This window comes from Stegostoma tigrinum, chromosome 23, assembly GCF_030684315.1.
Source record: "Stegostoma tigrinum isolate sSteTig4 chromosome 23, sSteTig4.hap1, whole genome shotgun sequence".
NCBI lineage: Eukaryota > Metazoa > Chordata > Chondrichthyes > Orectolobiformes > Stegostomatidae > Stegostoma > Stegostoma tigrinum.
In genome coordinates, this window is record NC_081376.1 from 34,049,137 (window position 1) to 34,074,187 (window position 25,051).

The 25,051-nt window shown below is 42.7% G+C and overlaps 1 protein-coding gene across 1 annotated transcript in view; it reads left to right on the top strand.

The window, feature by feature from the left end:
* sdr42e2 (short chain dehydrogenase/reductase family 42E, member 2) overlaps window positions 1–24,741 on the top strand; it is a 30,014-nt gene extending 5,273 nt beyond the window's left edge. The window contains 9 exon segments of the mRNA XM_059653870.1: window positions 5,983–6,078; window positions 10,420–10,444; window positions 10,447–10,473; window positions 11,384–11,411; window positions 11,413–11,499; window positions 11,890–12,031; window positions 21,071–21,208; window positions 21,379–21,502; window positions 24,635–24,741. Coding sequence (XP_059509853.1) covers window positions 5,983–6,078; window positions 10,420–10,444; window positions 10,447–10,473; window positions 11,384–11,411; window positions 11,413–11,499; window positions 11,890–12,031; window positions 21,071–21,208; window positions 21,379–21,502; window positions 24,635–24,741 — 774 coding nt within the window.
* The last annotated feature ends 310 nt before the right edge of the window (window positions 24,742–25,051 follow it).

Consider the following 25,051-nt stretch of genomic DNA (forward strand, 5'->3'; position numbering starts at 1 on the left):
TCTAGTCCAGGCAGACTTGGAGAATGATGGCCAAACACATTGATATTTCATGTTTAACAATGCTCAAATTCCCCCCTCTGCCCCACAGTCTAGTTTTGTTGCTCTTGTTGTTATGCTTTTCATGTTCTTCATTGTGTGGATGTTAGTTAGGGTTGAGGAGATTGACTCCTAACTTCAAAAGATTGTGCCAGTAGGACCACAGTCAAGTCCCACCTACTCTCGAGGCAGGTAATGACATGCCTGAACAGCTTGAAACAGAAACTATCAGAGCATTTTGGGATGAGGAAAGACTGGAGATGAGCTTTTCAACCCCATTAGAGGGTCTTTATATCAGATGGTAAATATGATAAAACAGATAAATCCTAGGGTGTTACTACAAATTAAAAATTGGCACCATTAGGCAAGTATCAAAGCTTTGATTTAGAGAAAGAGCAAATTCTGCATTAACATCAGGAAATTTCCCAGAGTCATAGAGGTGTACAGCACAGAAAAAGACCCTTTGGTCCAACTCAACCATTCCGGTCAGATATCCTAAATAAATCCAGTCCCATTTGTCAGCATTTGGCCCATATTCCTCTAAACCCTTTCTATTCATATAACTATCCAGGTGCCTTTTAAATGTTATAATTGTACCAGCCTCCACTCTTCCTGTGGCAAATCATTCCTTACACTTGCCACCCTCTGCATGAAAAAGTTGCCTCTTGGATCCCTTCTACATCTTTCCACCCTGACCTTAAACCTTGCCTTGTTTTGGACTCCCCTACCCTGGGGAAAAGACCTTGACTATTCACCCTATCCATGCCCCTCATGATTTTATAAAGCTCTATAAGGTCACCCCTCAGCCTCCAACGCTCTGGGGAAAATAAAGTGTAGCCAGAGGCAGAAACAGACAGGCTAAATGTGCCAAGTGGGCTTTCTCACCTGTAATTGTTTTGGGTATGTTTTAAGCGCTCTCAGATTCAGGACAGTTCCCACCTAACTCCCAAACATGCAAACTTTCCAGTTACTTGTCATAAAAGGCACTAGCTAAATGCAAGTTATATCTTTTTATTCTGTATGACTTACATTGAAAATTATTTTTAATTGATCTGGAACAGTGCTCCACACAGTGACTAGCACCTTAACTGCCAGTGATGAGGGAAATTTAAGGTTAAGTCTATCCAATGTACTATCTCTCCAGTAATTGGTCTTTCAGACTGAAGGCTGATTACTTGCAAATATGATATTTACTGGAAATTCAGAGATTGGTCAAAGGGTTTCATTAGTTAAGTGAGAGATCAGGTCAAAGGCACAATGTTTACGTTTGCTACTAATATTAACTTGTGCAGAAAGACAACATCAGTAGCAGGTTTGTGTAACTGAAGTGGACTCAGAGATTTATCCAGGGACTCAGGTGTCTGGCTAGGTGAATGATAGTTACTTTGATTAATAGTCTTTCTACAAATTAAATTCTCTTCAGTCAACACGAGAACAATTCTGCGTTGTTGCTGAAACAGATGTTCTGTAGAATGACATGAAAGGGAGTGTGTAAATGATAGCTGGTGTTGGGTATTGGCAAACAATCGGTTAGATTCATTACTTAACGTACACAGTTGAATCAAAATGACTTAATTTTGCTTATAGAAGTTTTACTTTATGTGAAGTTACCTTCTAAAAGCATGTTACTTCACTTGTTCACATTTATTAAATCATGGCCCCTTGCCTTGATGAAACCTAAAATGTTGAAGAGTCTGTGGGAACTCATGTAGCTCACCACTGATTTTACAAAATCGTGGGTGGTTAACCCATTAAAATGCTTGAAATGAGCAAGGACCCCTCTCGGGTCAGGGCTTTTTCTGAACCTTCTGCTGTCTGACTCAATCTCACCCCCACCAAACCTGAAACATATCTCCTGTGGTATGGGTCTGAAAATATCTGTGTTCCTTTTCTAAAGGTTACCAGAACAAATTCCAGAGTGTCTGTTTGGTGTCAGACCCTACGTGATTCACCCATAACCCAATGTCCTCCTTCATGTGACCTTTAGATAACCCAGCACCTTGTGGCCCACTTGTTATACTTGTGGTTATCTGCAGAGCTAGTGATTCTCATTAACTGGGATTCCCATTTTCCCGACCGTTTCATCACCTGATCTCCAGTCAATAAATGCCCCACCCACAAATTGACACGATAGGTTCTTGAATATGTCCATCTTCATCAAGCACCACCCTCTAGTCTCCTCCTATGGGCTGCCTGACATGACCATCCTGATGGAACGTAGAACAGTATAGCACAGTACAGGCCCTTCGGCCCATGATTTTGTGCTGACCTATTATCCTACCAAGATTAAACTACCCTACATACACTGCATTATACTATCATCCATGTGCCTATCCAAGAGTCGTTTAAAAGCCTCTAAAGTATCTGACTCCACTACCACTGCCGGCAGTGCACTCCACACGCCCAACACTCTCTGTGTGAAGAACCTACTTCTGACATCTCCCCTATACCTTCCTCCAATCACCTTAAAGTTATACCCCCTCAGATTAGTAATTTCCGCCCGGGAAAAAGTCTCTGATTATTCACTCTATCTATGTCTCTCATCATATGGTAAACCTCTATCAAGTCACCTCTCATCCTTCTTTGCTCAATGGAAAGATACCTAACTCCCTCAACCTTTCCTCATTAGACCTGCTCTCCAGTCCAGGCAGCATCCTGGTCAATCTCCTCTGTACCCTCTCTAAAACTTCCACATCCTTCCTGTAATGAGGTGACCAGAACTGAACACAATATTCCAAGTGTGGTCTAACCAGAGCTTTATAGAGCTGCAGCATAACCTCACGGCTCTTAAACTCAATTCCCCTGCCAATGAAAGCCAACAGACCATACGCCTTCTTTGCAACCCTATCAACTTGGGTAGCGATTTTGAGGGATCTATGGACATGGACCCCAAGATCCCTCTGTTCCTCCACACTGCCAAGAATCCTGCCATTAACCCTATATTCTGCATTCAAATTTGACCTTCAAAAATGAATTACTTCACACTTTTCTGGGTTGAATTCCATCTGCCACTTTTTTTACCCAGCTCTGCATCCTGTCAATGTCCTGTTGCAACCTACAACATCCCTCCATGCTGTCCACAACTCCACCAACCTTCGTGTCATCGGCAAATTTACTAATCCACCCTTCCACTTCCTCATCCAAGTTGTTTATAAAGATCACAAAGAGCAGAGGTCCCAGAACAGATCCCTGCGGAACACCACTGGTCACCGAGCTCCAGGCTGAATACTTTTCATCTACTACCACCCTCTGTTTTCTATTGGACTGCCAGTTTTGGGTCCAGACAGCCAAATTTCCCTGAATCCCATGCCTCCTAACTTTCTTAATGAGTCTACCATATGGAACCTTATTGAATGCCGTGCTAAAATCCATATATACTACATCCACTGCTCTACCTTCATCAATGTATTTTGTCACGTACTCAAAGAAATCAATAAGGCTTGTGAGGCATGACCTGCCCCTCACAAAGCCATGCTGGCTATTTCTAATCAAACTGTGCTTTTCCAAATAATCATAAATATCATCTCTCAGAATCTTCTCCAATAATTTACCTACCACAGAAGTAAGACTGACTGGTCTGTAATTTCCAAGATTATCCCTATTCCCTTTTTTGAACAAGGGAAAGACATTTGCCACCCTCCAATCTTCTGGTACTGCTCCAGTGGACAGTGAGAAAGGAAATATCATTGCCAAAGGGGCAGCAGTCTCTTCCCTCTCCTCCCTTAGTAACCTTGGAAATATCCCGTCTGCCCCAGGGTATTTATCTATCCTCATGTTTTTTCAAAATTTCCTCCTTCCTAACATCAACCTGTTTGAGCGTATCAGCCTGTTTCACACTGTCCTCACAAACATCAAGGTCCCTCTCACTGGTGAATACTGAAGCAAAGTATTCATTAAGGAGCTCTCCTACGTCCTCTGACTCCAGCACAAGATCCCTCCACTATCCCTGATTGGCTGTACCCTCACTCTGGCCACCCTCTGTTCCTCACATAAGCAGAGAAAGCCTTAGGGTTTTCCTTGATCTTACCGCCATCATTTTCTCAGACTCCCTTCTAGCTCTCCTAAGTTCAATCTTCAGTTACTTCCTGGTTTCCTTGTAGCCCTCCAGAGCTCTGTCCAATCCTTGCTTCCTCAACCTTAAGTAAGCTTCCTTCTTGCTCTTGATTAGATATTCTACATGTCTTGTCATCCAACGTTCCTTCACCTTACCATCCCTTCCTTGCCTCAGTGGGACAAACCTATCCAGAACTCACAACAATTGCTCCCTAAACAACCTCCACATTTCTGTCATGCATTTCCCTGAGAACATCTGTTCCCAATTTATGCTCTGCAGTTCTTGCCTAATAGCATGATAATTTACCCCTCCCCCAATTAAGTCCTTTCCCATACCATCTGCTCCTATCCCTCTCCATGGCTATAGTAAAGGTCAGGGAGTTGCGATCACTATCACAGAAATGCTCTGCCACCAAGAGATCTGACATCTGGCCTGATTTGTTGCCCAAGCACCAAATCCAACATGGCCTCCTCGCTAGTTGGCCTATCTACCATTGAGTCAGAAATCCTTCCTGGACACACCTGACAAAATCTGCTCCATCCAAATTACTTGCACTTGGGAGGTTCCAGTCTATATTAGGTAAGTTGAAATCACCCATGACAACGACCCTATTACTTCTGCACCCATCCAAAATCTGCCTCCCAATCTGTTTTTCAGTGTCTTTGTTCCTATTGGAGGGTCTGTAGAAAACTCCCAATAAAGTGACTGCTCCTTTCCTGTTTCTGACTTCTCCCATACTGACTCAGTGGACAAACCCTCCTCCACGACCTTCTTTTCTGCAGCTGTGATACCATCCCTGATTAGCAATGCCACTCCCCCACCTCTTTTACCTCCCTCCCTACTCCTTTTGAAACATCTATACCCCAGAACATCCAACAACCATTCCTGCCCTGTATTATTCAAGTCTTCATAATGGCCACAACATCATAGTTCCAAGTATTGATCCACCCTCTAAGTTGGTCGCCCTTATTCCTGACACTTCTTGCATTGAAGTAGATGCACCTCAACCCATCGCACTGACTGCCACTTTGCCTTTCCAACTGCGTACTCTTCCTCATAGACTCTCTGCTTGCCCTGTCTGTCTGCCAGATCTACGAGAGCAGCACCAATTCAATCCACACACCATCCTGATAGGGAAATGTATCATTGTTTCTTCAGTGTAGCTGGGACAAAATCCTGAGACTCCCTCCCTTTATGGCATTGTAGGTGTGCCTTCACAAAATGGACTGCAATGGTTCAAAAAGGCAGCTCACTGCCATCTTCTGAAACTCACCTGGAGGTGAACAATAAATGTTGGTCCATCCAGCAACACCTATATCCCGTGAATTGATTTTAAAAACTCTCTCCTCCCCTGCCCTCTGCTACTCATAATGGAACATCCATATCTTAAAACTTACATTTTGATGTGTACTAGCCATTGAGTGTATTGTGACAGAAAAAAATAGGATAGGGAACTTTTATTATCGAATCTTGGCGCATTGAAGGAGACCAATTGTCTCATCAACGTGTGCTGGCTCTTTGAAAGAACTATCCAATTATGCCACTGTCCTGCCTTTTCCCCATGGTGTAGCGAATGTTTTCCTTTTGAAGCGTTAATCCAATGTCCCTTTGAAAGTCACAATTAAATCTGCTCCACTGCCCTTTCCAGATCACAACAACTCATTGCATTGAAAAACATCTTCTCATCTCCACATGGCTTTATTTTTGCTCCTGGATTAGAACGCCTCATAATTCTGAACCCCTCAAACTAGTTTGTTTAATATTTTGTTCCTGTGCCATTGCTAATTGTATGGTGTTTCCAGTGGAGCTTAATAGCTCCACCATTGATTCCATAAGTCACAAGGTTCTAAATGACTGATGATCTGACGGAATTACTTTCTGCCTTTTTACAGGGTGACATTAGGGATTATGACATTCTGTATCAGGCCTGTGAAGGGGTTGATTGTGTTTATCATGCTGCTTCCTACGAAATGTCAGTCACAGAACAAGTGAGTATTACAGCCTCATTTGGATAATGCAGGAGCAGTAGGTTTTTCCTTTTCACTGTTTTATTGATTCACAATCTTTTTGTTTCACAAATGATGGCTCAGCATCATTGTGGGGTGGGGAGAGGGTGTAGAGTTGGATGGTGGGCAGTTGGAGAAGTAGCTTTCCCACTAAAGTAGACATTGGGCTAAGAATTGGTGAAGAGAGAGGGATTGTTCGTGAGAGCGCAATCTGATTAGTATTCCATTCCAGAAGCCAGTAGGTTAAAGGGAAGAGGGGTTGGCCTGACCTCCGTAGCAGTCCAACTGGACCACTCCTGCAGTTAATGTGTTCTGTGAAGTATGGTGGAAATATGGTTTAGTGTGCACTGCTTGTGCTATTGAGTCAAAACATGTGAGTTCAAATCCTACTCCAAGTACTTCAGCATAACATTTGGGCTGCTGACTGCACTCCTATGCCAAGAGGAAAGATGTATCTTTATAAAAAGCCTTTCACAACCTCATGAAATGCTAGCATGCTTTATTGCCAGTTGTTCGGGTCCAGAGGGAGATCCCATGGCCCATTATATCTTCATTGGCTCTCCAAATGAGCCTCAATATTTACTGCCATTCTCCTGCCTTTTCTCCCAAAATCCTACACATTGAACAATTTGTTAAGTAAAAACAATTGTCCTTGAATTCCTGAATTGAACCTTTCTCCAACACACTCCCAGGCAGAGCATTCCAGACCCAAATACTTGCTGTTGGAAAAAGAGGTTTCCCACATCATATTTGCTTCTTTTGCAAGTCGCTTCAAATCTGTTCCATCTTGTTCTTGATCCTTTCATGAACAGAAACAGTTTATTTCTAATCTAGTTATCCTGTATCCAGACCCCTCATGATTGTGAAAACCTCTACCAGGCCACCTCTTAGCCTTCTTCCTTCCAAGGAGAACAGTCTCAATCTGTCCAATCTGTTGTCGTGTTTGAAATTTCTCATCCCTGGAACCGTTCTTGTAAATCTCAACTGCACAATATTCAATACATTTATATACTCCCTATAGTGTGGAACTCAGAACTGTATTCCTGCTGAATGTGTCTTGTATGAGTTCAACATCATCTCCTGGCTCTTAATAAAGTCAACAATGCTGTATGCTTTATGAACTCCCTCTCCACCTATCCTACCACCTTCAGTGGTCTGTGCAAATATACATTCACCTCCTTCTGGCTTGCACAGCTTTTAGAATATTGTGATGCATACTTGTATTGTCTGTCCATGTTCTTCCCACCAAATGCATCTCCCTAAACCTCTTTGCATTGAACTTCACCTGCTATATATTGTCCCACCCAAAAACCTATCCTTCTGAAATTCTAAATTTTAGTATTTTTAGGGCACTGATATTTTTCATATTCACTTGAGAGGGAAGACAATGTGTCAATGTAACATCTCTTCTGAGACACAGTATGACTGACAGTGCTGCATTCCCTCTGTACTCCACTGGAGAGTCAACACTGATCTTGTCCTGAAGTCCTAGAGAGGGACGTCAATCCACGATCCTCCGACTCAGAGGCAAGAGGAATATGATAATAAGAATGGCGTGTAATTAGAGATGCCATGATTCAGATGGAACACTAAACCCTCTCCAGTGGGAATAAAAGATCCCACAACATCTTCTTGTAGAACAACAGAGGAGTTATCCCAATTGTTTTGGCCAGTTTTTATCCCAATTTGGCTATGCCCTTTCGAAGATCTAAATTTCTGGTATTTCTTTTATATTTGCTTGAGAAGGGAGAGAGTAATTATCCATCAGCCATTATCTGATCATTACTTTTTGGGGCTCTTGCTCTGTATACCTTGTTTCCTAAACTACAACAAGGAGAATGCTTCAAAAGTAATTGTTTGGCTGTAAAGCACTTTGAGATGTTCCAAGGTCATTGTGGACAGTGCTGTTGAAATGCCAGTCTTTTTTTTATATGTTGCACATCATTGCTTTGAAGAATTGAATGGTTTGAAATCTCCAGGAGTAGAATGTCTTCGAGCACAGATTCTTTCAGCCAGCAGTGTAGTCTATTTACTGCTCTGTCTGTGGCCCTCCACCTTCACTGAGACGGCGAATAAATTACAGTCCTTTGTTAAATTTTAATGCCCTTTCTTGGCTTCTCTCCAGTTACCTGAAAGTAGACTGATAGGAGTTCAAGGGATTTGGAAACTAGCTCTTCAATAATTGAAGAGTGGGCATTTGTGGAGGCAAGGCATTGTCTAACATCTGTCAATTTCTTAATTTGTTGCTGATCATTCTGAATTACCTCATTAGAGAGAGTATCAGATTCAGTGGCCGGCTGCTGCCTGGAGGCTTTTCTGTCGGTTTGATTTCACTGGTACAGCAGCTTTCCCATTGTCATCAATCCATGTGTCACTGAGGGCTACAAGGCTGTTACACTATGTGAGGCATCACAGTGATGACCAATCCTTTCCTCATTTGTTCACAGCCATTTGGTGACAATCAGGAGCAGGAAGACATGATTCTGTTCCTTACATTTCCTTCCGGGACACAAATGTTAATAACAGTAAAATATCATGGATGCTGGAAATCTGAAATAAGACAGGAAATGTTCAGTAGTCTGGCAACATCTGTGGGGGGAGGAACAGTTAAAATTTTGAGTTAAATCCTGCCACGTCTATTTACAAGTTTATGACGCCACCACAGTTGTAGGTCAGATCTCAAACCATGATGAGACGGAGTACAGGAAGGAGATAGAATACTTAGCAGCATGGTGTAAAGCCAGCAATCTCTCCATCAATGTCAGCAAAACAAAGGAGCTCGTCAATGACTTCAGGGAGCAGAGTGGAGGGAACGCCCCTGTCTGCATCAACACAGCTGAGATGGAGATGATCGAGAGTATCAAGTTCCTCGGAGTGATGATCACTAACAAGCTGTTCTGGTCCACCCACATCACGCAGCATTCAAGACCCACAACAATGTCTCTACTGCCTCAGGATGCTAAGGAAATTCAGCATGTCCACAAGGACTCCCACCAATTTCTCTCCATACACCTTAGGAAGCATCTTATCTGGGAGCATCTCAGCTTGGTATGGCAACTGCTTTTCCCAAGATTGCAAGGAACTACAGAGAGTCATGGACACAGCCCAGTCCACCACACAAACCAGCCTTCCACCCATCGACTCCATCTATACTTCCAGCTGCCTCGGGACAGCAACCGACGTAAAGACCCATCCCACCCCAGTTACACTCTCTTCCACCCTCTCCCGTCAAGCAGAAGATATAAAAGTTTGCACAGAAATATTAACAGATTCAAGAACAGTTTCTCCCCCACTGTCATCAGACTTTTGAACCCACCTCTCAAATGTTAGTTCTGGCCTCTCTCTCTCTCTGCACCTTCTTTGCAGCTGTAACGCTGTATTTTGCATTCTGTTTTGTTATACTGATGCAATTTGTATAGTACAATCTTCCTGCTTAGCACGTGAAACAGCACTTCTCACTGTATCTCAGTACATTTGACAACAATAAACCAAATTCAAACACAAAATAAATATTGGCCATTATTGTGAACTACTGATTGACCTGGAAACTGGGGCTCTGACAGGCTCTAAACAGGAGAACAGTGTCTAACTTGGGGTGGTGGGAGGCAAAGTTTTTTGCCCTTGTTTTTCCCCCAACTTCAACACTTTTCCTTGTGGAACTAAAAGTAGAGAGGGGGTGTAGTTTGTGAGATGTCAGCCCAAAGCAAATATGTTATGCTTTTGGGAAGCAAACTTAATTTTGAACTTAGCAGGATATTCAGCCTTAAAGATTCAACAGTTGCATTATGTAAAAGTGGCTGTGCACTGGGGATATCTACTTGCTCAGGGATGCATTTTGAGTAAGCAATTTAAAGGGAATGAGGCATCAGATCATGTCATCAATTATAAGTGCTTTTCACAGCTAAAATGGATTTTGACTCATTGTCACTGAGCGGTTTCGGGAGCCAACTGACAGTGAATTATCATGAATCCTTCACTGCCTACAAATCCCAAAGCCCAGATGCAGGGAGCTGAAATGGTTCAAAGGTGAAACACAGAAGGCAGACACTTAAGTGACACCAATTGTAAGTTGCTAAAGCTTGCACATTGTGGACAGAAATAGTTATTGATGAATGGATATATCTCTGAATGTTGCTCAGATTGGCCAGAGATAGGACTGAAAATTTAATAGAGACATTCCAAAAATTAAAAATTATTTCCTCTTGTGTGGGGGAGGGGTCAACAAAAAGTGATTAAGCACTAGAAGGATATCATTTGGTGGGTTACAATGACATTACTATTGAGATTTTGTTTTATGTCATGTTTTTCTATTTATTTTTGCAGCTTCACGAAGATCAAATTGAACCTGTAATGGTGGAACGAGACAAGTTATTGATGGTGAGAACCCAATAAATTGGCTCATTATAATGAACATTTATATGGCACCTTTAATGTACAAGAACATCATCTGGCACTTTGAAAGAATAGTAACCAGAGAAAATAGACATTAAAGCAAATTAATTAGGAGGGGTAATTAAAGGCTTGGTCAAGGAGGTGAGATTTAAGGAGGAGAGAGACATGTAGAGACAAAGTTGACTTTGCAAGTGTATCTATTAGGCTGCCACATCAATGCAGTCCTGATGTTGTGTCATCTTTCAAGTGAGATATTAAACCAAGGCTCCATTGCATTCACAGGCAAGTGTACAAGATCCCCTTCTCCAAGATCCCCTGGCATCCTGGTCAATATTTATATCTGAATTAACATTACATGCACAAGTACAATTCTACTTAAACACAATGCCATTTGTGGGAACTTGATTTGCAAAAATTGACCACCACAGTACATTTTAACTGAAGCTACACTACACAAAGTACTTTGGTGGCTATAAGGTGCGTCAGGATGTCCTGTGGTCATTAAAAATGTCACCTGTGAATATATACAAATCATGCTTTTCCTTTCGTTTTACGAAAATGAAATTTTGGTCCTGCAATCATTTCCAGTTTTTCTGATGACTGTCTGTTTTGATGGCTGTGCATTTCACAACGAGCTTTTAGCCTGTTATTTGTTTTAAACAAAGAGAAATTCTTAAGAACGTAAGACCTGGGAGCAGGCATTGACAATCTTCTGTTTTACTTCTACCTTCTTGCCAACTCCTCTTGAATCCCTGGAGACCAAAAATCTGTCTACCTCAGCCTTCAAACTAATCAACAAATGAACCCAGGATCACTTGATTGGATCCAGGTTTAGTCACCTTTAATGAAGCTTGCATAGTGCTGTGAACACAGGCTTGTCCTGTTTTATTTCTAGGGTGCCTCCAACGAAATATTCCATGTTTAATACACCAGCACAGTGAATGTGGTCTTTGGAGGATAACAGATACACCAGGGGAATGAAGGTACAGTACCATAAGTACCTCTGGACAACGTATTCACTGATTTCCTTTCTATTCTGGAGACACTTTCATTCCATCTTGTCTGTTTCAGACTTGCCTCTCCTCCATCAAGAGTCCGCACGAACACCCACGCACTATCCAGACACCTCCTCCACTCTCCCAGCAGACTCTGCAGTCTCCCCCACCATGATTCCATGTGTAGGATGGCTGATGGATAGTTTTTATGCCTTTCCCACCAGATGACTTCTATTGTCGGAGATGAAATAGATGGAATCACACCCTCTGAGGTGGGGGAGTGGAGAATGACACAGAGGGTATTTATAAGAGGAAGGAAAGCTCCAGTAAAAGAGATAAACTTTCAAAGTGGCTTGTACAGTTGCCAGAATGTTCTGTATAATTTTCTGTTGTACCTTTCACCCTGGCATGTTGGTCATTACTCGAAGACCAAAGCTATTGCTGATCAGATGGTGCTGGCAGCTAAAGGAGTGCCTTGGAAAGGTACATGTATCTACAATAGTAATTTGAATTTATGTAGTGCTTTACATGTAATAAAATTTCCCAAGGTACTTCACTGGAGGAACACCAAACCATCTTTTGTCATGGGTCACATAAGGAGACATTGGGGTCAATGACCAAAAGTTTAGTTGAAATGTTCTAGAGGAGGAGCGAGAGGTTGAAGGAGACAAATCAGAGTTTAGAGTCCAGTCAGATGAAAGCATGACTGTACACAGAGTTAATGAATGTCATCGAAGATACACAAGAGGGTGGAACTGGGGAGACCTAGAGATCTCTAATCAACCCAATGCCTTGAACAAATTATCCATAAATCATCACAGCATTTCTAGGCCAACTATTATTTGAAACATTGATTATGATTGGGCAGTCATTGTCCTGGTTGGATCGGGCCTCCAGTGCAGTTCTGCTGGAGCCCGCCCAATGTCCATCCTACACCTTGCTCTCCCTAAGTCTAATCTACTTCTTCCATCCCCACTTTGCCTATCATCCCTCATGCTGTATGGAATTCTCCTCCTAAACTCCAGTGCCGCTTATGATGCCTCTCAGCTTCTCTTTAATGTGTCATCCTTCTCATTTCCCTAAACACCTCAGCCGCCCAGTTTCAATTACCCATTCTGCCCTTCCTGAAACTCTCATGAACAATAAATCATCAGGTTCTTTCTCTATTGGGTTTCATCACTTGGATTATTGCCCAGAATATCAGGAAGAACTCCATTGTTTTCCTTCAAATTCTGCCCAGTGGCATTCAGTGTTGTGATTCCACAAATTCCAGTCTCAGTTAGTTACACCTAGAGACTGCAAATAACCAGAATTGCACAACATTTGCATTCAGTTGCCTTCCTCTGCTCAGCATTTTTTTTCAAAAAATAATCCTGTTTCACTGAGAGATTTTGCTAAACTCTAGTTTTGGTCATGAGTTCAAGATTCTGTTTACATAGATGTGGTTTGCTATAAATCCTGTTCTGCATCCACCTCGTTGCCTGACTGATCCAACGATGTCATTAGTCACTCAGAATTTTCCACTGTATTTTACTAAATGTGATGTCTGATCACAATTTCGTACCATTTGAGGACTAAACAGTGGAAGATCTGTATGTTTGTAAATTTTAAATCTCCCCATCTAACTGTTGGCTCTGTATTATTGATAATTTACTCGGTGCTGCAACTCTATATCAAGTGTCGTGTGATAGAGTTTAAATATAGCAGCAGATGCAATGAATTAAACATTCTCTGAACATGAGGCCTGCACTCAGAAGTTAAACATCAGGCAACTAATCTTTCAACATCTTTAATGGACAGGATGTGTAAGTTTTGCCAATGTGCCTTTTGAAATTTCTCTCCCAGCAAGAAGAAGGAACACAGTTTGGACTAGTTCCTGACAATACACTGTCTTGCTCAGATTGCTCTTTTGACTGTGATGTGTTGCAGATATCTTATTGTGCCTCCCCCCAGCCACCTTTATCCCACAATGGGTAACAATCAGGAGCAAGAATACTTATTTACCTTTTATGCCTGCATGCTGGCCCAAGGGCACTGTGGGCCAATTTTATTGTCCTTAAAATTAGACACAGTTCTGAGATTGACTACAGTACTATAGTGCAACATTCAGTCAAGATTGCTTCTTAATGCTCACGTTTTACAGTGGGACTTGAACTTACAAATTTCTGAGTTACAGGCAGGAGTGATACCCACTGAGTGAATGTACAGCCAGTCTGTATGCAGCCCTTCAAAGATCCATATTGTTCATCACTTCCTTCTAAAAGAGGTTTGTGCTCTTCCTTAATGTGATATCTGATGCCGAAGTAGGTGCTGGATTTCCATCCATGTAAATTATCCCACGCTGGAAGACCAACTTTTCAATCTGACAGTACCTACAGGACTTTCAAGACCAGGGACAAATTGTACCAACAACAAAAACAGAAGTTGCTGGAAAAGCTCAGTCGGTCTGGCACCATCTGTGAAGTGAAATTAGAGTTAACGTTTCGGGTCTGGTGACCCTTTCTCATGATGCTAGCTAGGAAAATTTCAGTTTATATGCAGAAGATAGGGTGGGGCAAAGTGTTCAGGAGTAAATGATAGGCGAGGATGGAGCCCAAAGAGAGACAAAAACAAGACAGACAAAGGAGAGGACAACCATCTGGCTAGGAGGGAGAATATCTGCGAATGAAAACTGGTTGTGGGTTACAATAGGTAGTGTGTGATGGCAGACTATGTGATAACAAGGCCTGGTGTGTTGGGTAGGGGGCTAGGACATCGGAGAGTTTAGGCCCTAAAATTATTGAACTCAATATTCAGTCCAGAGGGCTGCAGGGTCCCCAAGTGGAAAATGAGGAGTTGTTCTTCCAACTTGTATTGAGCTTTGCTGGAACCTGCAGCAAACCAGAGACAGAGAAATTGGCCAGAGAACAGGGTGGTGTGTTAAAGTGACAGGGAACTGGAAGCTCAGGGTCCTTTTTGTGAGCAGAACGTAGATGTTCTATGAAGCAGTCACCCAGTCAATGCTTTGTTTCCCCAAGGTAGAGGAGACCACATTGTGAGCAGTAGACTAGATTTACCTGTGAAGTGCAGGTAAAGAGCTGCTTCACCTGAAAGCTATGTTTGGGCCCTTGGGTACTGGGGAGTGAGGAGGTAATTGGGCACGTGTTGTACCTTTGCCGGTTGCAGGGGAAGGTGCTGTAGGGCTGTGGGAGGGATGTTGGGAATGAAGGAAGAGTGGTCCAGTGTGTCGCAAAGGGGCTGTTCTCTGTGGAGGGCAGGCAAGGGAGGGCAGGGGAATATGTGTCTGGTGGTGGCATCTCGCTGGAGATGGCAAAAATGACATCTGATGATCTTGAGGATGTGGATGCTGGTGGGATGGTAGTTAAGGACAAGGGGAACACAATCGCTGTTGTGGGAGGGAAGAGAGAGGGTGAACACAGAAGTGTGGGAGATTTGTCAGACCCAGTTGAGGGCCCTGTTGACATGGCACTGGGGAATCCTTGGTTGAAAGAAGATGGACATTTTGGAGAGTCCCTTGTCAAAGTTCGCTACAACGGAGGAACTGGGAGAATGGAATTGAGTCCCTAGAGGAAGCAGGCTGCAAGGATGTATAGTTCAGGTAACTGTGGGAGTCCAAGATAATGAAATGTGAAGCTGGATGAACACAGCAGGCCCAGCAGCATCTCAGGAGCACAAAAGCTGATGTTTCGGGCCTAGACCCTTCATCAGAGAGGGGGATGGGGTGAGGGCTCTGGAATAAATAGGGAGAGAGGGGGAGGCGGACCGAAGATGGAGAGAAAAGAAGATAGGTGGAGAGGAGAGTATAGGTGGGGAGGTAGGGAGGGGATAGGTCAGTCCAGGGAAGACGGACAGGTCAAGGAGGTGGGATGAGGTTAGTACGTAGGAGATGGAGATGCGGCTTGGGGTGGGAGGAAGGGATGGGTGAGAGGAAGAACAGGTTAGGGAGGCAGAGACAGGTTGGACTGGTTTTGGGATGCAGTGGGTGGAGGGGAAGAGCTGGGCTGGTTGTGTGGTGCAGTGGGGGGAGGGGATGAACTGGGCTGGTTTTGGGATGCGGTGGGAGAAGGGGAGATTTTGAAGCAGGTGAAGTCCACATTGATACCATTAGGCTGCAGGGTTCCCAAACGGAATATGAGTTGCTGTTCCTGCAACCTTCGGGTGGCATCATTGTGGCAGTGCAGGAGGCCCATGATGGACATGTCATCTAAAGAATGGGAGGGGGAGTGGAAATGGTTTGTGACTGGGAGGTGCAGTTGCTTATTGCGAACCGAGCGGAGGTGTTCTGCAAAGGTGTGTGTGTGTGTGTGTGTGTGTGTATCTGTGCATGTGAGCATGTGTGTGTGTATCTGTGTGTGTGTATCTCTGTGTGTGTGTATCTCTGTGTGTGTGTATGCGTGTGTGTGTATGCGTGTGTGTGTATGCGTGTGTGTGTGAGCGTGTGTGTGTGAGCGTGTGTGTGTGAGCGTGTGTGTGTGAGCGTGTGTGTGTGAGCGTGTGTGAGTGTGTGTGTGCGTGTGTGAGTGTGTGTGTGCGTGAGTATGTGTGCATGTGTGTGTGTGTGTGTGAGTGAGTGTGTGTGTGTATCTGTGTGTGTGTATCTCTGTGTGTGTGTGTGTGAGTGAGTGTGTGTGTGTATCTGTGTGTGTGTGTGTGTGTGTGTGTGTGTGTGTGTGCGTGAGTGAGAGATAGAGAGATCTGAGACATTCAAACACTGCAGGCCCCACAGTGAAGTGATTGTACTTTAAACAAGAACAAAATCGCTTCTGCAGTAGAATCAACTTGCTCTGCATTTCAAAACCTTCTGAAAAGCTCAGCAGCTGTAAGAGAGATGTTAGTGCTAAATATTATTCTTAGTACTCATCAGGTTCACAACTGAAATTCCCCGATTGATTGGAAGAAAATCCACCTGTAACTGTTCCTGCATTAACTGTGTCAGTCATAAGTGTTCCACCAGTTTCATTAGAAACAAGCATCTTAATGTTAATTGGAGTGTTTTCCTGGGATTAGGAGGGCATTTTGTGGTACGATAAATAGCACACCTGCTTCTGAACCAGAAGTCCTTCTACAGGACTTGTTGGCCACAGAAATTATGTTCTTGTCCCACAAAGGAAATCAAGTGTATGTGAAGATAGCATACAAACTGTGAATAGCAATAACCTTTATAAGTACAGATGCAAAATACGGATGGACCTGATCTAGATTGTCCTTCAACCAATATCTCTGAAACAGATTATCTGGTCATTGTCACGTTACTGTTTGTGTGACCTTGCTTTGTCCAAATTGGCAGCCATGTCTCCAATATTACAACAATTACCAGACTTTGTTGGCTATAATGAGATTTGAGGGGCGGTGTCCTGAGATTGTGAAAACACTGTAGTGTTGCAGATCCTTTCTTTAAACCTACCTTCCTTACGAGGTTTTTATTCATAGTCATCGAGTAACGCAGCATGGAAACAGGCCATTCAGCCCAAACTGGTCCATGGTGACCATGGTGCCCACTATACAATGCATCCTCCGACACTTCCGCCATCTACAATCTGACCCCACCACCCAAGACATTTTTCCATCCCCACCCCTGTCTGCTTTCCGGAGAGAGCACTCTCTCCACGACTCCCTTGTTCGCTCCACACTCCCCTCCAACCCCACCACACCCGGCACCTTCCCCTGCAACCGCAGGAAGTGCTACACTTGCCCCCACACCTCCTCCCTCACCCCCATCCCAGGTCCCAAGATGACTTTCCATATCAAGCAGATGTTCACCTGCACATCTGCCAACGTGGTATATTGTATCCACTGTACCCGGTGTGGCTTCCTCTACATTGGGGAAACCAAGCGGAGGCTTGGGGACCGCTTTGCAGAACACCTCCGCTCGGTTCGCAATAAACAACTGCACCTCCCAGTCGCGAACCATTTCAACTCCCCCCCATTCTTTAGATGACATGTCCATCATGGGCCTCCTGCAGTGCCACAATGATGCCACCCGAAGGTTGCAGGAACAGCAACTCATATTCCGCTTGGGAACCCTGCAACCCAATGGTATCAATGTGGACTTCACCAGCTTCAAAATCTCCCCTTCCCCCACTGCATCCCAAAACCAGCCCAGCTCATCCCCTACCCCCACTGCATCCCAAAACCAGCCCAGCCTGTCTCTGCCTCCCTGACCTGTTCTTCCTCTCACCCATCCCTTCCTCCCCCCTCAAGCCGCACCTCCATTTCCTGATCTATCCCCTCCCTACCTCCCCACCTATACTCTCCTCTCCACCTATCTTCTTTTCTCTCCATCTTCGGTCTGCCTCCCCCTCTCTCCCTATTTATCCCAGAACCCTCTCCCCATCCCCCTCTCTGATGAAGGGTCTAGGCCCGAAACGTCAGCTTTTGCGCTCCTGAGATACTGCTTGGCCTGCTGTGTTCATCCAGCTCCACACTTTGTTATCTAGGCTAGTTCCAAATGACTACATTTGATCCATATTCCTCTAAACCCTTAACATCCATGAATCTATCTAAATGTTTTTAAAATGCTGCATTTGTACCTGCCTCGACCACTTCCTCTGGCAGCCCAATCCAAATAGGCACCACTCTCTATGTGAAGAAGTTGCCCCTCAAGTGCTTCTTCAATCTTCCCCTCTCACCTTAAACCTATGTCCTCTCGTTTTCAATTCCCCATCCCTGGGAAAAAGACTATTGCATTCATCCTATCTATGCCCCTCACAATTTTATACATTTCAATTAGGTAACACCTCATTCCTGTATGTTCTAAGGACTAAAGTCCTATCTGGACCAACCTCAACCTGTGACTCATGTATACTAGACCTGGCAACATCCTCCTAAATATTTGTACACTTTCCAGTTTAACCAAGCCTTTCCCATAACAGGGTGACTAAAACTGTATATAATACTCCAAATGCAGCCTCACCATCGACTCATGCAACTGTACCATAATGTCCCAACTCCTATTACCCAATGCCTTGACCAATGAAGGCCAGCATGCTAAATGCCTTCTTCACCACCCTGTCCACCAGTGATGCCACATTCAACAAGCTATGTACTTGTACCCCGGGTCCCTCTGTTCCACTACACTCCTCAGAACCTTACCATTTACTCAATAAGTCCTACCTTGGTTTGACTTTCCAAAGTACAATACCTCACACTTATCTGTATTGAATTGTATTTGCCAATCCTCAGCCCACTTCCCCATCTTATCAAGATCCCTCTGTAATTTTTGATAACCTTCTTCGCTATCAACTAACCTCCTAATTTTGTATCATCCACAAACTTTCTAATCATGCCTTGTATATTCACATCCAAATCTTTTAAATAAATAACAAATAATACAGATCCCAGCACTGATCCCTGTGGCACACCACTAGTCACAGGCCTCCAGTTCGAGAAACAACCTTCAACCATCAGCCTCTGCCTCCTACTGTCAAGTCATCTGATCAAATATTGCTGTATGATTTTGTTTGATTAAGCTCCTGTGAAGTACCTTGGGATCTTTTGACTACATTCAAAGTGCTATATAAATGCAAGTTGTTGAATTGGTGTTTTCATGTTGATAAAATGCTAATGTTAATTATTAAATTCTCTGGTGATTGTATTTTTGCATTTGCCTGCTTTAAAGGTTTCATTTGTCTTATTCCCCAAACCTGCCTGATAGCAAATGAAAACACCAGGCATATTTCAAAGGCCGCTGTCTCTTTTGTGCAATTGGGTTTGATAATGATTATGGGAGTGAGATTATTGAATTTTTAATGACCGAAATAACCTTCATGAAATCAAACCCTGATTGTACTGGACAAACACTTGGTGACAGATTAACACCTGGGTGTAGAGAGAAGAAACTGAGAATAAAGGTGTCAATTTCAGAATTGAATATTTGGTTGCCTAGATTTTCAGTATAATTTTCTATCAGACATTTCAAAGCTGGTGTTAGAAATCACACAACACCAGGTTACAGTCAGGTGCAATGGCGACAGAAGTCACCTGATAAAGGAGCAGCTCTCCAAAAGCTTGTGATTTCAAATTAACCTGTTGGACTATAACCTGGTATTGTGTGACCTCTGACTTTGCCCACCCCAGTCCAACACTGGGACATCCACATCAAAGTTATTGTTCAGCAGATAAGGCTGAAAGCTGATGGAACTCCTTTGAAAGATTTGTTATTTTACAAGCCTAAAACAACATGTTCTTATGTTTTTATGTAACAACATAGTAAAACATCCCAGGGATGTTCTCGGGCAACCCTGACTGAGGATCAGATAAAGAGATATGAGGATAGGTGACTAAAATGGGTATATTTTAAGCAATGCCTTAAAGGAGGAGTGGGAGAAGCAGGAAGGATGGTTAAGGGAATTTCAGAGATTATGGCTCATGGAGCTGAAACCACAGCCACCAATGATGGAACTGTTACAACCTCTGATGCTTTAAGAGGCCAGAATTGATGGAATGGAGAGGTCCCAGAGTTGTGGGCATAGAAAAGGGTACATGATCGTGAGGGATTAGGACATACAGAGATTTGAAAAGAAGGATGAGAGGTATTACGAAATGGGAGCAGATTTAGGTCAGCAAACACAGAAAGGGATTGAGGCAATGTTGAAGTAAAACTGTCAGAGGCGATAGCAGTGAGCGTGGCTTGGATAATTATCATCAAAATCATATCTCCACTAGGAATCTCATCTGGCCATCAGGATAATTTTCTACAGTCATGGCAACATTACACATTCAGATTGTTTAATAGAGTTGACACTGATGTCCTAAAAGCTACAATTAGAAATTGCTTCACACACAATGACATTGGAATCAATCTGTTAGTAAGAAATCTCATCACTTAGTCACTTCAACAAGATACTAACTGCTCATTGAGGCAGCTGCAAAGTTCCAACTTTGTCTGAAATCACTGGAACTTTTTAAATCAGTAAGTACAAAGTAAGAATTTTTTTAAAAATACAGTTTCTATTTTTAATGTAAGGTGTCCCAAAGTGCTGTATGACTAACAAAGTACCTGCCAGACCCAAAATGTTAACTCTGACTTTTTCTAGAGATGTTGCCAGACCTGCTGAGCTTTTCCAGCAACTTCTGTTTTTGTTTCTGATTTACAGCATCCGTAATTCTTTTAGTTTTTACAAAATACTTATTTTGAAATATCCTTCCTATTGTAATGTACAAAATATGGCGTAATCTGAGCAAGTTTCCACAGCAACAACATAAAAGATCAGATAATCTATTTGAGTAATGTTGATTGAAAGAGAAATGTAATCCTGGATCACTCTGAAATAGCACTGTAAAATATTTTACTACCTGAAACAATGTTGGATATTATATCTTACCTGAACAGTGCAGCACTCACAGTATCAGCCTGCACTATGCTCTCAAATCACTAGAATGAGACTTGAACCCGTAAATCTTTATCTCAGATGTAAATGTGCCAGCTACTGAGCCATAACTAGCATGAATACAGATTAGTGACATTTTGGGAATTGCTAGGAATAGGCAGGCCACTATACGACGTGAGCAAAGCTTCAGTACTTAATGTTAATGGTGATTACTGTTGAATGCTTGTCTGTATTAAATCTGTACCTTGATGGCTGCAGGTGAATATTGAGAGATGACTGTTCAGTTTCACCTTCGGAAATCCTGATGCCAAGATGAACTGGGTCCATGTTGACAATCTGGTGCAAGCTCACATCTTCGCTGGGGAGAAACTCACAGATGCTAAAGGTCACACAGCAGTAAGTAGCCTATCTGCACCACTACGGGATGTGCTGGGATCCAACATCGGAAATGTGCACCACGGCCTGTGAAATTATGGGTTATATCAGTCCTTGAGGTTTACTGATATTACTGATTGACCTGACATACATTTTTATATAGCACCTTTAACATTTTAAAATACCCAAAGGTGCTTCACTGCTGTATAAATCAGACTAAACTTACAGCAAGCAACAACATATTAGGACAGATGATCAAAAAACCTTTTGTCAAGAAGGTGTTTGAAGGAGCAACCAAATTGAGCACCAGTGTGGGTCAGTGAGCACAAGAGGTGGGAGGTGTTTGAGTCTTGATGCAAATTACTAACGGAGTGACAGAGTTTTGGATGAGCTTATGTTTACTAAGGTTAGAAGATGGAAGGCCAGCCAGTAGGGCATTGGAATAGACAGGTCTGGGAGCATACTAAAAATTACACACAAGGTTTTAGCAGCAGCTAAGCTGAGAGGGCCAATTTTGCAGAGGTTGAACGAGGTTGTCCTGGTGACTATGAATTTTCTGGTATTTCTGGCTCCCTAATTGAGAGCGTTGGTGTGACAGAGAAGTGGCTGAAATTAAAGACAACTCAACAAAGGCAAAATACTCCAGCTGCAGGAAGCCTGGAATAAAGTCTGGAAATACTCAGAAGGTATGGCAGCATTTGTGAGGAGAGAAACAGATTAAATTTTTCAGGTCTATGACCTATTTGGTAAAATGCTAACTCTTTTTTTCTCTCCACAGATGTTGCCAAGCTGAGTATTTCCAGTATGTTCTTCTATTGGAGAAATCTTGAGGTGGAATCATCAAAATGTGACTCTATTTATAGTTTCTCCTTTTGGGATTTGACAGTCCTTGTCAGGCATGGCTTAGTTCTCTGAGTTAGAAGATTGTGGGTGCAGGACATTAACACTAAATGCCAGGCAGACATTTCTGCTGTATCCCTGCAGTGCTGCATTGTCAGAGATGCTGTCTCTCAGATGAGGCAGTAAACCTAGGCCCTTGTGCCCTTCCAAAGGACATGAAAGACCCTAGGGTGTTACTGCATGCAGTATTCCAAAAGTGGCCTAAACAATGTCTTGTGCCGCCACAACATGACCTCCCAGCTCCCATACTCAATGCACTGACCAATAAAGGCAGGCACACCACACACTTTCTTCATTATCCTATCTACCTGTGACTCCACTTTCAAGGAATTATGAACCTGCATTCCAAGGTCTCTTTGTTTGGCAACACTCCCCAGGACTTTACCATTAAGTGTACAAGTCCTGCCCTGATTTGCCTTTTTGAAATGCAGCGCCTCACATTTATTTAAATTAAACTCCATTTGCCACTCCTCAGCACATTGGTCCATCTGATCAAGATCCCATTGTCCTCTGAAGTCACCTTCTTCGCTGTCCATTACACCAGCAATTTGCTATCATCCACAAACTTACTGACCATATCTCCTATGTTCACATCCAAATCATATGTATAAATGGTGAAAAACTGTAGACCCAGCACCGATCCTTATGGCACACCATTGATCACAGGCCTCCAATCTGAAAAGCAACCCTCCACCACCACCCTCTGTATTCTACCTTCAAGCCAGTTGTGTGTACCATGTGATCTAACTTTGCTGACCAGTCTACCATGAGGTACCTTGTCGAAAGCCTTAATGAAGCTCATATAGATCACATCCATGACTCTCCTCTCATCAATCCTCTTCGTTACTTCTTCAAAAAGTTCTGTCACGTTCCCCTACATTTGCAGATTCTAGTTTGCGAAACTCTGGATTAAGGGTGATTTAAAATGCTTGAAATGATTGAAGGATTTGATTGGGTAGAGAGAGATAAATGATTTCCTCTAGTTGAGGGAACATTCAGAACAAGAGGGTATAACCTGAAAATTAAAGCCAGGCTGTTGTGAAGGTTATGTTAGGCTGAACTTCCTCCCAGAATGTGTGGTGGAAATTGGAACACTGTTCCCCAAAAAAGCTATTGAGACTGGAAAGGCAACCAAAAAATTCAAAGCTGCGATGATTAGTTTTGTTGGGTGGAGAACTTGTTTCAGATCAGCCCTGATCTGATTGAATAGTGGAACAGGCTTGAAAGGATATATATCTTCCTCCTGTTCATAAAGCTATTATTGAACTGAAAATGAGTGTTTTAAATCACCCAGCCTGTGAAATCATGTAACATCTATTTGTCTCCACTAGTTTGTGAATTTGGGCTAAAAACCTTGGCTTCATGTGCCTGTCCACTTCATTTAGATGGCAGGTAATTTATTTTTTAATCTTTCATTGTTTGGTTTGGAGACAATTTATTTTAGATGTTTTGTATGTCATTTGTGTATTTGATTTATTTCCACATCAACTATTATTTTATCTGTTGTCCCCCATCGAACCCCTTCTCTTCTGTCCCAGAGACTGGCTAACTTGTTGATCTGACCATTTCCATGCCAACATTCAGTGGTGTTAGTGGATGAGCAGGAAACCCATTACAAATCCTTTTCTGTGTCCATTAAAACAGCATATTTCACCTCAGATAAAAGTTGACCAGTCCAGCCCCTTTGAGAGAGTAAGTAATAGTTGACGCATAGGTGTAGGACTGGAGACACATGCAGGCCATATCTACTGCACATCAGCTTTACATCCCATTGTCACAGGTCAGCATTTATGCTGACGTTTTATTTGATGGAACACCTTCACATGGCCCTGAGACCGCTTGCAGAAATCTCTCCATTGCTCATAACCATTTAACCATTATTTTGAGATCTCCAAGCTTTAAAACTGTTGTTGTTTTTATTGGAGCATCAGACAACAGGTTCACTGAGGAGACAGCGGAAGTAACTCTGCTAAATCTTTACAAATCATTCAGCTGGTGTCTGGTTCTAAGTACCACTTTTGAGGAATACTCGTAAGTCTCAATGAGAATGCACAGGAGCTATATTCAAATTAAATAGGGGTGAAAACTTCAGTTCTGTGGAGAGACTGATGAACCTGAATTGTTCTCCTTGCAGTAAGGAAAGTTAAGGAGAAATTAAAAAGAGGTGTTCAAAATCATGAGAGGCTTTAATAGAGTAAGTAGTAGGTCCTGATTTCAGTCACCAGAGAGTTAGTGACCAGAGGGTAAAATGACCCATGATGTTTTTAGGAGTATTATTTCACACTATATTGATGTGCTCTGGAATAAACTGCTTGAAAGATCACTGGAAATCAAATGATTTTCAAAAGGAAATCGGTAGAATGTATGGTAATAGAAAAGAGTGCAGAGCCATGAAGAAAGAGTTAGGGCTCTCCATCTAATCAAAGAGCTTTGAAGAACCAAAATGGGCTGAGTGGCCTCCAGCTGCACTGTGTGGTCCTGTGATTGGTGAAGCAATAGGCCTGTGACATGTTTAAATCTTTCTTTCTCAGGCTTGAGGCATTACAGTCACACGTACCTTCAAGATAGGCAAAGGAAGAAAGCAACTTGGACATTGTCCCAACAAATACAGTTTTTCTGGCTCTGTTCAGTATTACATAAAAACAAGGCCTTAACAAGACAGTTCCCTCTCTCTTTTGTTGAAAGTCTTATCTTTCCTAACCATTCTTTTCCTCCTAATCTGTTTCTTCCCTGTGCCCCAAACCCAGGGACCATCCCTAATGCTGTTCGCCAAAGTGAACTGCCGTAAACTCGTAGCTTGATTAACAGCTTCGAGTGGTTATAAAAAGCTGAACGGAATTTGTTGAGAAACTATTAATACAGATGTTTGTTTTCATGAAGGATTAATTAAATGCATTGAATTTAATTTTATCCATTAAAGTCAGTTTTTGTGGAGTTTGTAATAGATAATTGGAACTTTTTTTC